Raw genomic sequence first — 15,349 nt, 5'->3', positions numbered from 1 at the left:
AGAGAGTCAAGCTCTATCACAGCGAAAAAATCTTTTTTTTTTTTGTGGAAAAAGACGAGCATTGGCAGCAACTTTCTATAATCTTGCGGTTAGAAGTTATTTCATTGCTACCCAGATGATCATCTGCATTTAACATAATCATCTGAAACTTAAGTTGATAATACCATCTAGCATCAAAATGCGTCATTTTGATGTTTCTTCATAGAGTTCTCTATGACATTTTTTTTAAAGGTTGACATCATAATTTGACGTGCATCTTTGTTTTAGATGCGCTACAGCCCAAATGAAAATCAAAGCGTTTTGCGTGATGAGCCAGTCCATGGCTGAAAATTTCGCTAATAGAGAATGATAAAAACAAGAAATTCCCTTGGAATTTCGGAAGAATTTCCCGACAAAAGGACTTTTGGAATAAAAAAAAGTTTTCAGTTCAAAATTCGAAAATCCGTGTAAAAAAAGTTTTATGATTTCTCGACAAATCATGCAAAATGAAGCAATTTTGGAAAAAATTGTGTATGGTTTTTTTTTACATGGCCGTGTAAAAAAATCCGTATAAAAACAGAATCAGGTGTACTTTGTCATTGATATTTAGAAGTCCACTAAACGTACAGACTTATTATTTTTATTTCTTAAAAAATCACAAGAATTTGGCGTAGAAATATATAAAATCGATGAAAATTCCGAGTAATGCTTAGTTAACATTTCCAGAATAAATTTCCCCTAAAAATTCATAAGAATATCTAGAATAACTGTCGAACAGCAAGATGTCACGTTCATTATTCGTGATAGGGAGAAACGTATTTTGTTCTGGATTGTTTTGTACGATGTCAATATTAGACAATTGAAGAGTCACCGGATGACATGATTTCAAAGATGCTTCTCCAAATTAATAATCATACCAAGAAAGAATCAAAATTGAATACGCAAATTATCTGCAGATAGACGGACGGACAAAATTGCGAGACTGCTTTGTTGCTTGTTGTTTTGGAATTCATCAGAGACCATTACATTCCTTGTTGATAATAAAACAGGTAACGGTCAACTAATCACAATACAATTTCGTCGAGTAGGTTTCAATATTAGGATGACAAAAAAAACTCTACCCAGACATGTTGCGAGCTCAGAAGATTACTCTTCACAGGAAATTGTTTACGATCTAATAAAGACATCGTCCTATCATCTGCGTTCTACTTCAGTGCGTCTCCATTAGACTGGCCTAGCATCAGCATAAATGGAGGTTGACTTTTTGTACAGGATACGGCCACCCCAGTCACAGTATCAAGGTCATGTATTATGATGGTAAGATGTCTTCAAAGAGCATCCTTCTTTTCAAAATGATTCGCAAAAGGAAGCTTTTCACATCCTCGCATTAAATTGCTTATATGCACACTTGATTGGGAATATTGCATCATTGATTCAAATTATTTATGGTTAAGGTCCACCGACACTGATATAAATTGAGGGAACAGGACATACTGTGTTACTGTGACAATTCGAATGCCTGCTGGTACTTTATGCAGAAACCTGAGCAGAGAATTGAAACAAACTTAAAACTCATTTTGATATTCTGATACTTTCATTTTTAAATCAAATTTTGGTTACCCTGTGGTCAAGTTAATAGTAATTACATAACAAATAAGAGCTGAATGTTGCATGAAAAATAACATTTTATGATATCGTGCATTTTTTGTTTGATTGTCATGATGAGTCTTTATTATGATAGTAATTATATAAGTAAAAACAAAGAAAAATAGCTTAGTTTGATATTATTCTGATACTTGGATCATATAGTGATATCAAAATGCTGATATCATATGCGATATCAAGACCTACAAACTAGATCACTTATCATTGAGGTATTTTCTAAACGCCTTGAGAGCAAAAAATATTTAATTCAGTTAGTTTTAATTAAATTGAGATGATATCCAAATAAAAATAATGAAATTTGTTTAAAATTTGATATCAAATAATTTTATTTTAGTATTGTAATAAGCATCTTTATAAACCATTCGCAACTTAAACCGCGATAGACTAAACGGAGAAACATTTTTATTTAAGATGGCTTAGAAAGCTTAAGCTTTTCATAGAATACAATTATTATTATTTTCAATTTATCAAAATGATATCAAAATATGATATTGCGTTTTACCCTTGCAATTAATTATGTTATTGATATGATTCCAAAAACTCCATTTGTTATCATTCTGATAATATTTTTGATAGCGATCTCTGCTCGGGAATATTTACATATGGAGAAAAAGCAGTTTTTGAGAAAATTTTAACATATGTGAATTTCAAAGAGACATTTGAAGTATTGGAACATTCTGAAAAAAATCTGCTTGGTATTATAATATTAATACATTTGAGTAACACTTTTTGTACGTGGCTAAAAATAATATAGGGAATGTCCTTTTTTGCAGTTCATGAGAACACGACAATCAGGAACATTCGATCAAGCGGACATTTTCAACTCCAAAACGAAGGAAACCCGTTGAAAATGCCTGCTTTTATGGTTAAGGGCCAGTCTAGTCTTCGTTGCTCAGAGAATGTAATAAAGAAACACTAAAGTACTTGATAGGAGAATTCTTTATTCTCGTTCGCATTTTGACCTTTTTACGATGGACCAATAACATCGCTGAAGGAGTGAAGCGAGCGAGGAGTACGATACCAGCTCTAGTCCACCATTGAACGCAGATGACGGACCGACCGACCAACACTGCATCCGCCGTCGAGGGTTCTTCCTGTCTTGGAGTGAGTGATGCATAAGAAATTCGCATCATGGACCATCCATTCGGTGCATTAACCGGCTGGTAAATGCAACTTAACATGCTTCAATGATCTTGGAAGAGATTAGGTTTGAACGGACGAAAGCACCATACATTGAACATTATTGTGAGACTTCAGGCTCAGCGCCGTAATCCTTTGATTACTTATCTGCTATTCGTTTTAATCTAACAACCCGATTGCACCTACATACATTGCTTGCGTCTGATTGACTTTTCGATATCAGAGAGTACATCCATTAGCATGGGAATCAATCCTATTGAGAATAGGATGGTAGTGTGCTGTGTTATTTACATATGTCCAGGAGAAAATTCAATAAACTGTGACTTCATGCGATTTGTTTGGATTTCACTCCTAGACGCTTCTTGATGATCGATAGTAATGTTGATAAAATCTGAGAAAGCTTTTTGCTGTATTTTACTCAGTTTTACTACTTTTCAAATCTGCATTACCGCATGTAAAGTGCCTCCAATCGATATGAAGCAAGATTCAGTTTGGCTATCAAGCCCTTAACATTTTAAACCACATCATTTTAGGCAATCAATGTTTGTTCACTATTACCACTTCATCCTTTTGTCCTTTTACGATACTCACCACACAATGCCCTGTGCGCCGGATCCGATCGGTTTCAGGTTTTGGTATCGCTTCAGAATCGTAAACTTGGTGTCGCCCACCTCGACGGTGTAGAAGGCGTGACGTGAGCTCATGTTGCACTTCACCAAGTCCGAAATATGGGGCAGGTTGGTTGTGATGTTTCGCTTGGTACGGGTGCTGCTCCGGTTGGCTGCTCTGCTGTTGGGACGACTCTACCCACTTGGCGTGCGTTCGTTTCTAGTGGTCCCGGTTATTGTCTGAAATGTGAAATAGGAGAAATTAGAAAAAAAATGTCATTTCTTGTAAATTGATAGAATAATAGATGGCAGCATCATAAACATTTTTTTAACGAATACCAAAAGGAAACGACGACGGCTTTGGCAATTGCGAAACGAGGGCTAGGGCGCCAATTTTTCGGATTGTGAAACGATACGAGTCGATACTAAAAAAACCTCAAAATAGCAGAAATATTTAGAATGTGGAATAGACTTTAGGAAAGGAATAGAACTGCATTTTTTCAGTCAAATTATTGAACTTCATAAAGATCGACAAAGAAATGTAAAGGACTAAACTAATGACTTGAAAACTGTATTAGTTTTCAAATTGTGAAAACATGAGTGGAAATATTGGTCGACAAGATCCAATAGAGTTTCATAAAACACTGATCTAGAAAGTATCAACCGATTAGACTGTATTATTTTTACTTTCTTTCTCACTACTGATAATTCAACGCAAAGTAAATGGAAATAAAGTTTCGCCAAGGTTCTTCTTGTCTTGAAAGGATTGAGGGTATCATTCCTTCGAATGGATTGAGAATAAATGGGAAAAACAGGTGATTTTTTGCTTTGTTCCGAAATAAAACTAATATGCCAGTGTATATGGAGAAGGGGAACGGTTCTCCTAATTTTCTTGCTTCGGCAGCTACCAATACCGTCTGCCATTCGAGCTGTTCATCGCCGAAAATAGACGCATCATCCGCCATACCTGGAGCACCCGATACGAAATTCGCACGAGCTGCTATAAGCAGCACAAAAGGCAACTAATCAAGCGTGAATTATGGTGACAAAATGTCCTTCGGTAGCTCTGTGCTGGTGTATATTTTCCATCGATAAAACCTGTTAGAAGAGGAAAATAAACGGCAAAAATATGAACACTATATTCATAAATAAATCTCCCAGAATCGATGACACAGCACGTGTGTTTGTTGGAAGTGTCTCAGAGGGGAGCTTTAGTTCGGATCTCATAGGGTCCGTTCGGATCAAACAAACATTGTGGGTATGTTCGCCTTCGACTCTGCATAGGTATGCATGGATTTTCTCGTATCCAGGTTTGTTTCTTGCTAGGAAGTAGCATCAACAGCATTCATTCATAAGTTTTGATGTGTCGTTGGTATTTTTCAATGGTATTTATGTGTGAATTGATTTAATCCAATTGAACAAAGCGGTATGCAGCAGTATATTACCAATGCACTCCAGGAAAACAATTTTCATATTTATTATATAATTCAGTACACCTTAATGAAACCAGCATTTGTCTTTTGATGTTTATTCTACATTAAAATAATTTGTAGAATGTTTATTAGACTCGAAATCGGTTATTAAATTACTAATAATGGTTTAGGACCATTTGGCCGAATAGTTAAAATACGTTTTTGTATTAAGTGAGTAGTGAAAGGTAGGAATATTTGTAGTGGGTAGCAAAAAGTGAGAAGGAACAAGGAAGAAGGAAGAATGAAGAAGGAAGAATGGAGAAGGAAGAATGAAGAAGGAAGAATGGAGAAGGAAGAATGAAGAAGGAAGAAGAAAGAAGGAAGAAGGAAGAAGAAAGAAGAAAGAAGGAAGAAGGAAGAAGGAAAAAGTAAGAAGGAAGAAGGAAGGAGGAAGAAGGTAGAAGAAAGAAGAAAAAAGGAAGAAGGTAGAAGGGTGAAGGAATAAGGAAGGAAGGAAGAATAAAGAAGGAAGAAGGAAGAAAGAAGAAGGTAAAAGGAAGAAGGAAGAAGGAAAGAGGAAAAGGAAGAAGGAAAAAGGACGAATGAAGAAGGGAGAAGAAAGAAAGAAGAAGGAAGAAGGAAGAAGGACGAAGGAAAAAGGAAGAAGGAAAAAGGAAGAAGGAAAAAGGAACAAGAAAAAAGAAAGAAAGTGAAAGGGAGAAGGAAGAAGGAAAAAGGAAGAATAAAAAAGGACGAAGGAAGAAGAAAGGAGGAAGAAGGCCGAAGGAAGAAAGAAGAAGGATGAAGGAAGAAAGAAGAAGGAAGAAGGAGGAAGGAAGGAGAAAGAAAGAAGAAGGAAGAAGGAAGAAGGAAAAAAGAAAAATGAAGAAGGAAGATGTAAAAATAAAGAAGAAAGAAGGAGCAGGAAATAAAGAAGTAGGAAGAAAGAAGAAGAGAGAAGGAATAATAAAGAAGTAAGAAGGGAAAAGGGAAGAAAGAGAAGGATGAAGGAAAAGGGAAAAAAGCAAGGAGAAAGAATGAGGAAGGAAAAAGGAAGAAGGAGGAAGGAAGAAAAAAGTAAGAAGAAGGAAGAAGGATTAAGGACGAAGGAAGAAGGAAGAAAAACTAAGAAGAAGGATAAAGTTCTCTTTTCTCAGTTCCCCGCTCTCAGTTCATTTTTCTGTTCACACTTTTCACTTCTCACTTCTCTCTCACTATTTCTCATTGCTCACTTCTCATTTCCTTTTCTTCACTACTCATAATAATCACTACAATAATGTTTTTAACTATTCGGCTAAACGACCCGTTCGACCTAACGGCATTCGGCCAAATAGCGGTCGGCCAAACGGCATTCGACTAAATTGCCTGACACCCTAAAAATGGTTATTATGCCAAACTCTAGAATAGGATAAATAACGCAAGCAGCACAACTTGTTTCACTACTGAACATTTCACTGTGTTGCAACTATTCGGAATGAAACAATCTTTGCGCGAGATCTGGATGATTAGTTCTGTTTTGTGCGGTCGGAAAGAAAATTAATCAGTAAGCGATTAATCGTGTTTCGTATCGAACCTTAACAAAACTTTCGCGAGGTCCAGGTCGTTAGCTCTTTTTTGTGCGGTCAGAAGTAAATTATTCGGTGCGTGATCTATCGTGTGCTGAGTGCGCGTTTGCTCGTGTTGTCTATCAGATTCAGAACGATCGCACGATCATCGAAATTCTTAGTTCTGCTTTATGTGGGTGAGTAAATTACTGTGACATAACTTTATACAAAATAATTATTTTGTCGCTTACCAAGGCAACTTCCTTTGAATTACCTTCAAATCTAACCAGCTATCCCTTTCTCTTGGCTCTCTCTATTTTTTTCTCTCTCAATCCTAAGTTTACTAAATTTACTAAAACGTGGCTGGCATCGTTATTGGTCAATGAATTAATGAAACTCCAAAGCATATTGTGCAGTGAGAATAGTTTCCTAATCCCAAGAAGGCTATTCAATTGGTAAGCTGTGCAGATTTCTCGCTTAACTTTTCAAAAGGCCCTAAGTAACATTGTTTTCATGAATTAATTTGAATAGCGCAATCAACAGAACAACATGAAAGCTTTTGATTGCAATACTCAAATTAATTCATGAAAAAAAAATGTTACTCAGGACCTTTTGAAAAGTTAAGCGAGATTTGTTCTTTCTCTACCAACACCGACCAGTAACTACAAAGTGTACAGTCAATCAAGCAAATAAAGGCTCTACCTCTCGCTTTTACCCAGGCATTGCAATTTATCCCATCATCAGATCTTCTGAGCAAAGATACTGATGATATACTGGGATATCGATCTTAGTTATCTTTCTGCTCAGTAAACAAAGCGCAATGTTCCCCATGGAGAAACGTTTTTTCACTGCTTTTGTTGTAGCAACGCCCTAGCAACGTGAAGAAACCCCAAACCGCACTGGCTATTAGGATCATCATCAACTGCTCAAATGATAATGTCTTTCAAGAGTGCTCTTTGATTAGGGATAATATCTTTGCACATATCCTGTGCTCAGATGATATTGCGATGCCTGCTTTGCCACAGTTCGTTTTTCCTTATCGCGTTAATATCGTTAGTGGAAATGCGGCCAATATGCGCCCCCTAAGCTAATCACTAAATTTAATAATGATTTCGTCCAAAAACATCCATTTTCGAAGAGTTTATCACTAATATAACATATCAGTCATTATATGGTCCGAAAATTTCCAGGTAAAGCCAGCAATATTGCAACAAAACATTTTTTTCCAAAATTGAGAATTTTAATTCAAAATGAACGATGCGGGGCAATATGCGCCACCGAAAAATGAAAATCAAAATACTCCATTATTTTTCACCAAAACATTTAAACTCCTCTTCACGAGATTAGTGTTAACCCTATTCTTTAGGGTAGTCAATGTCTCAAACTGATGGTAGTAAGGAGTAATTTTCATTCATCTGATGACGTAATCGCCGAAATTGCGTTGGAATTAGCTAACATAATATTTTATTTTTTTAATTTTTGTTTTTGAGTTTTTGACTGAGTTTTTTCAGATAGGCGTGATAACCCCTACACATCAAGACCACTTAAAGGTCACGTTTGCGGAAAAGCCATCAGAATCCGAGTACCAACCTCCACCGCGGTTAGCTCTCTTTTTTGCAAATTGAATATCTTTCGGATGCTTGATTTGCCCAATCTCCACATTTGCTTTACTGTTGTATATCCACAGCCAAGCGAGTGCACATTGTTTATTAAACGAGAGGATCGCACTCCATGCCCCCCAGCAACGGACTGGGCGGGACGGTATAGAATGCGAATTCAATCGCACTCTGCTGTGCCAAAGGCTTGCTTGGCTAAAGCATTTGATGAGTTTGATTGCCTTTACGTAAACGGTCGCGTGTACTCAGACGACTAATGACGGTGAAAGTGCGATTGAATTCGCATTCTATACCGTCCCGCCCAGTCCGTTGCTGGGGGGCATGGAGTGCGATCCTCTCGTTTAATAAACAATGTGCACTCGCTTGGCTGTGGATATACAACAGTAAAGCAAATGTGGAGATTGGGCAAATCAAGCATCCGAAAGATATTCAATTTGCAAAAAAGAGAGCTAACCGCGGTGGAGGTTGGTACTCGGATTCTGATGGCTTTTCCGCAAACGTGACCTTTAAGTGGTCTTGTTGTGTAGGGGTTATCACGCCTATCTAGAGAGTAGGAGGTTGAGGTTCCGAGTCCCTCCAAGACACGTGGATTCTTTTTCGCAAATTTCATATCAATTTGTCCATTTCGAAACATATGCTGTGCATATGCACAGCCAAGATATTTAACAAAAAAATGGTTTTCGTACGGCCGAGTTGCCGAATAATATGCAATTAATTGAGTTTTTTTCGTTGAGCGACTCACAAATATTTTTTGGGTTCAGCTGCTTACGAGCTTGAGATAAAATTTGGTTATAAACCAAGAAAAGGTGGTGGCGCATTTTATACATACTTCCCCTATATTAGAACGATTTTCGTACACGCTCATTTTTTCTCAATAGTGAGTAGTTTTGTATTGCCATCTCTTTTTTTCCCACAGAAATTTTACTCACTTTTGGAAAAAAGTGGAACCACTCAAAATTTGAGTGGGAAAAAAAAACGGCGATACAAAACTACTCACCGGTGAGTAAAATCAAAATGAGCGTGTATTGTTCCACCTCACTGTGTTTACACGTCTCAAAATGTCACATTACAAAAGGCGTATGGTTGGCTTACTCTGCAACAATCTTCGGTTTCGTTCCTGTTCTTGATGGCTTCTTATTGAGGACCAGATGCAGATACTTTAGTTCAAATTTGTTGCCTTTTCTGTGTCGCTATGTTCCGAGAAAAAATTTCTGTGATTAGGCAACATTCACTACCTGAGTCCAATAGGGCACGAGTGGCATGTTGGACACCACTGACTGTCGTCCATAATGTTGTGACATGTATTCTTGTTGTTTTGTACCCTGCAGAAGTATTATTATCAAATCAGTAGAATACTGAATTAGCCGCCAGCGAAGTTGGATTTTTCCACAATCCATATGTTAAATCTAATTTCTAATTTCGCTGTATAGCGCATCACCAAATGAAAACAGCGCATCTTTTCCGAAGTTAGGTTATAACCGTACGATCCGGCCGCGCCTTCCGAAAGGATTAGCGGATGGTTTAAGCGCCACTCCTAATGGAGACCATCCACCTGTTTTAGGGTTGCCCGGCCTAAGACCTTTCAGGGGAAAGGGTTATTGTTTTCCAATAATGGAAGGAAAGCGCGAAGATCGACAGGCTACAGGTATTCCAAATAAAAATTACTCCCCCTTCAAAACACGCTCGATCATTAAAAAGAGCAAAGACAATCTAGTTGAAAGCAGAATATCCGCTTACAGTCGTTATCATCATCGGTTGGCTATAAACAGCTCACCCCGATCAGATCTGGAAAAATGGAGAGTGTCCGTTGGTTGGATTCAGGGCCAACCTCCCCAGTAAAATAATCCCAAAGAAAAGCTACTGAAAAACGATACCGAGTGACATGAAAACCTCCTCTACATTACCTCTTCTCGTTTCTGTGAACTAAACAAGTCGGATTGTCTGTGGTACCTTTTAACATTTTATTCCAGCTCATCAAACAATATACCTATTCGCAGTTTAATTCATTGCTCTTTATTCTATCGTAGGCCTACATACTATCCATTCAAAAACTCTCTCTCTCTCTTCACTTCTTCTGTTCACTTCTGTTCGCTTCTGTTCTATCGCAATCTAATAACCTCCTATCACGTGCTTTTGTGCGGTGTGGGCATTCACTTTCTGTGATCGGCTAACATAGAAAGAGCCTCTCACGGCCACGCATCACCAACCAAAATTGGGAGCAGGCGAAACCAAACGATTCTTCACCAAGCGCGCTTGGGCGATTCCAATTTGCATGCATGCGTTTACTTACGGACCATCACTTTTGTCGGCGTTGTTCTCCACGACGGGGACGCTGCTATCGGTCGCTTGCTGGACGATGCTGTTGACCGGTCGAGGAACGGTGCGGTGCCGCAGGCGGCCTGATGAGCGGACGACGCCTACGCACGTGCTCCACGGACGGAGATGGCGACGCTTGCCATGTGCTTACTGGATGGTGGAGAAGGTGACGCTTACCTACGGCTCATCTAACACGATGCCGTCTCTTACACCGCGGTCGCGGTGCGCGCTCTGTTGCGGTTCCTCCTTCTACGCTACGATAGTCTTCATGCGCCGACGGCGCCTCGCCAACGAGATGTGGACTTTGCTTTGCTGCTGCTGCTGCGCTCTCGGTCGTCACCGACAACGGGAAAACGGTTGCTGTTGCTGCTGACTTGCTTTGCCTTCGCCCTGCCTGGGTGCGAAAATGTCGATCGCGGCCCCTTCCGGCAAAGTGGACCGCCGGGAAACTTTGAAGCTGCAAGGTGGGGTCAGGAGTAGTCGCTGGCTAAAACCTGTGAGGTGACGGGTCTCCGGCACACTTGCCACAACTCTGGGAAAGAAACGTGTTTCCCACGCTATTACCATCACACTAAGAAGCACATTATATAGCACGTGATTTACCTGTTTTACGCTCCACACTCGCACACTTTCTACTGCTAGCACGTTTAATTGATCGCACGATAGTTCGATCGACTGACTTTTTAGCTATAAGAGAGAAGTTTTAACTTGAATTAGTAAGTTCAAGGGGCCTCCATGTCACTATTGTTCTACCTTCCAAATCACCTCACGACGCGAAACTAAATCGAACAACTCTTGCCTGTTCCACAATCCAGATCAAAGTTTTGAGTCACAGTCAAGAATCCTCAGATTAAATGTAAGATTGTCCTAATTCTTAGCCTTCGGTTTTGACCTCACGAAGTCCCTAGATCGCATTTCCCCTCCTAACGATCGAAGTGCAGGAAGCCAATTAATCCATTCGGATCGCAGCCTGCTTTGCCTGCCGGTCTTTCCCGAAAATTATCAAAGAGGCTTTGTTGGGATTTTCCCCAGGTGGATGGTCACTACCCGACCCGTGACGTAATCACACGCGCTCGCCACATGGTAGGCACGTTGATCTAGAACGTTCTGCGCGTTCTGCGAGCGTGAGAGAATAAAAGAGCTTTTGAAACGCGGTGTACTGGAATGGAATTATTTCATAGCTTTATACTATTTACAGGAAAATATTAATTAAACTACTTTCTATAATTACATTAATTCAATTATACAAAATATTTACAAAACTGTAACGGACCGAATGGCCGTTACAAGGTTTAGCGTACCGATTGTGAGAAAAATCCAACTTCCCTAATCACCCATTTCGGTGTTCTACAATCGTGGCAGACAGATAGAAAAAGTTGTTGAAATTTACACGAAAGCAACGTTGGGTTTCTTCTTCCCCCTCAACTACAAACTTAATTTTTTTTTGCTGAGATATAACCATTTTTCGTTTATTTTCCCGAGGTGGGTACCGCCAGTTTGCCGAGATTTCAGTTAAAATTACGTTTCATTTGCTGATCCTCGGAAACTATTTCGCCGATAATAAGCAACAATTTTTTTGCCGTAGTTCAGTTCTAAAATATAGTTCTGTCGCATTTCTTTCGGAGGTGGGAACAACGAAGCCTAGACCATTCGCGAAGTCGAAGCAAAATTCTTCACACAAACAATGACAGTTCCTTATGGGTTTTTACAGTAGAGCAACAGAGAGGAGGAGATGGCGGCCATGTTTCACTCAAACTCTGACAGATAGCAACGGGATTTCCCATAAGCAGACCCCACATGAGGCATATATTGACAATACAATACTTTTTTTGTCAAACTTTTCATCAAACTTTTCTTCAATATTTTCACTGATTAGCCGGCAAGGCCTCAATTTTTCCTCAATTTCAACTCAATTTTTTCTTCAACTAATACGAATCAAATAGCGGTATAACGCACAAAACACGCACACACTCAACCGTCATCGACTCCTGTGGGCAAACTGCGGGGGGAGATGAGGGGAAATATTGAAAAGAATATCAAACTTTTCTGATTTCCCTCAATATTTACTTCAATATTTTGGGTTCACGCTTACACGATCAATCTTCAATCTTCAATAATCAAAAGTTTGTCAAACTTTTTCCGTCGTGTGGGATCTGCTATAGGAGGGAAGAGCAAAATTTGCTTCGACTTCGCGAATTTCTTTCGATCGAGTTGGTGACAGTTTGTGTTAAATTACCCCGACTAAAGATCTTGTACTGTTCATTCTGTCATTAACTGTTATCTCTTATGCTACGTTTAGACAAGGCAAGTGAATTGAGCAAGTCGCTTGAATCGAACGCGAATGGAACGTGTAAACATCTCAATTCAATTCACTTGAACGAAAAGAAAGTTGAACATGTTCTACTTTTGGTAAGTCAATTGAAATCAACTGAGCTGCTCAACTCATTTGCCCTGTCAAAACGAGCATTAGGGTAATCTTGCTTCATATGATCTGCATTGCCACAATCGAAACACCTTCGCTTTACACCATCATAGAAAACATGTATTGGTAACATTTTGAATGTGCATTTGAGCTTGTGCTCAGGGGGAGAAGGCGGAGCACTGAATCCCTACCCCAACATGTGCGACATCTGGATTTGGTTCTAAACTGTAAACAACAGTGTTAATTCTCTACCACCTTTTTGTTATGGCGAGGCAATTTTTATGCACGATATATTTTCGATATTTTATCAAAATTAAACACTCAATCATGCAGCAATATAACGATGTGATATGCTTGAGATACCTGCTTGATTATAGGGACTCGAAAAAGAATGTATTTGCAGTAACTTACCGAATATAAAAATGTTCACATTAACGATTCCGCCCTAACACCGGTTCTTCGCCAGTGACAGGCGTATGAGGCCCTTGCTTGTGCTATCTTATACATTTCTGTTCATGTCCTGTGCTCATGCACTTCTTCTAAAATTCCGGCTCCTAGCTCAGGCTAATTCACCAACTCGCTGGCTGATCCATTGCTTTTAGCGTGATTGATCCACAGAAATTTAGCGCGACTCTTGTATGAATCTCATAAAAAATTCAACAGCACATTAGCGGATTAAAATCGCTGTTATTTAGCCTGTCTTAATACAGTGATTACCACGTCACTATCCAAGCCATTCCTGAATGGTCGGTAGGCAGAATAACAGTGGTTTCAACAACAATGCTTGTTAATTTTGTCACCTGGCTCTGATAATTTTCAGTTTCGATTTATTTAACACTTGTCGCTCGCTTGCGGTATCAATCGAATCTGTATCTTCATTACTTCCATCTACTCTCTTCACTCCCACTAAAAAATAGGAAATTGCCAATAAAGAAATTAGGGTACAAGCAATAAATAATAATAAAATTTCCAAAAATAATGCAAAATTTCCACAAATAAATCAATATTAGATATAAACAATTTGTAATACTAAATTTTCCACAAATTTTTTTTTTTCAACCTAAAATTAAAACGTTACATGAAAAAATCAATTAAAAAAATACAATTTTTTTTCATAGATGACCCTTTTTTAAAAGCGTGTGAAGTTCATAGTATATTTCATCAATTGTATTGCTTTTTGTATTTGTTGGTAGAATTATTCTTGTTTTTGTATTGCTTTTTTATTGATTGTTTAGTGGAGTAATTCTCGCTGAAACCGGGCCACTATTTGCACGAGGTTCTTAAAAATGCCTAAATTTACATTCTTTCGAAAGCTTTCGGCGAGTATATTAAGAATCCGAGTTAAATTCATCAGAAATATGAACCCCTCGTTAGTTATACACGAAATCATTTTAATGAACCCCTCGATTTTTGTTAATTCTTGACTCACCAAAACTGTCATAACTCCAACATTTCTCAACCGATCATAGAGATCAGCATATCGTTGGAAAGAGGAAGAGTGTATCCTCAATTCATATTTCTGGTTCTGAATTTCTAATTTATTAGAAAGAATGGATATTATCAATTCGTTTGTTAAAAAAGTAGAGCCCACCACCGCACCATCTGTAGCAATTCTAGTGAACAATTTATCGCCCTCACTTGGGAATAGAACGGAAAATGAAGAAAACTTTTCGCGGACTTTGCTGCCGATGAATGGTGTTCCCCGTTTGTCTACTTCTTGCCTTCGGAAGTTAAGAAAGAACGCTTTTTTCGCCAACGTTGCTTCCGCTTGAATGGAAAAACCTCGAGAGGTAGGTAATTTAATGAGTTTCGAAATTTGTTTGCTACTAATTATTTATTGTTTTACTGGTAGAGGGGTAAATTTTTTCTTCATCACTTTACTGCTTTACTGGATTGGAGGTTTTCTTTGTTTCTTCTGCAAAGTGCTCGGATGGAATTATTATTTGACTTGCGAAATAAGTTGCAAGCTCATTGGCGTTTATCCATTAGTCCAGACTTTTGCCTTGCTGTGTTTCGTTGTGTTGGTGCCCGATCAGTAGATGGTAACCGATTTATATCTGAATTTGTTATTCTGTTACAGTAATTTTTTATCACAGAGATTCTTCTAAAACATGTATCGTTAATAGTTAAAATAACAAAAATTGTATCAAAATTTCTTCTAGTTTTAACAAAAACGTTACTGTTTCGAATTAGAAAAAGAACAAAGATATCAAACAAAGATGGTTGTGTTACAAGTATCGCTATTTATATTTATTATATCACATTATGTTATTATGTTATGACGATCAGATATATATTTTTTCAGAAATATCTATCTTTTTCTTTCATAACAAAACTTCATGCAATTGTTTCTTAATGGCTTTGGAATAACTGTTGAGACCACATTTAGCATGTGGTTCATTTGCATTCAAGTAAAATTTTCTGCTGTAAGACCCATGTAGTTAAAGAGTGAATGCCTCTACTTTTAACAATCGATCCAAATCTGTCGCAATTCGGTTAGTGCTTTTTTGCTCCCACTTGGCGCATGGCCAACCAAAACAGCTCCATTAGGTCAGGACGATGCCAGCAAAGGCAAGCACTCCATCAAGATAATCCCGAAGCAACCAACTATTTCGAACGCCTTGAAAATTGGACACGGATTGCGGCA

General features: G+C 38.4%; 1 protein-coding gene across 5 annotated transcripts in view; it reads right to left on the bottom strand.

The window, feature by feature from the left end:
• Positions 1-15,349, bottom strand: part of LOC134213685 (stress-activated protein kinase JNK) — a 276,561-nt gene that overhangs the window by 40,822 nt on the left and 220,390 nt on the right. For all 5 annotated transcript variants that reach the window (XM_062692961.1, XM_062692957.1, XM_062692959.1 and 2 more), the window contains one exon: positions 3,376-3,632. In XM_062692961.1, the coding sequence (XP_062548945.1) occupies positions 3,376-3,488 (113 nt within the window). In that variant the 5' untranslated portion in view covers positions 3,489-3,632. The remainder of the gene's footprint in view (positions 1-3,375; positions 3,633-15,349) is intronic.

The sequence above is a fragment of the Armigeres subalbatus genome, chromosome 2, assembly GCF_024139115.2.
Source record: "Armigeres subalbatus isolate Guangzhou_Male chromosome 2, GZ_Asu_2, whole genome shotgun sequence".
In the NCBI taxonomy this organism is placed as follows: domain Eukaryota; kingdom Metazoa; phylum Arthropoda; class Insecta; order Diptera; family Culicidae; genus Armigeres; species Armigeres subalbatus.
This window is presented reverse-complemented; position numbering and strand designations above follow the sequence as displayed.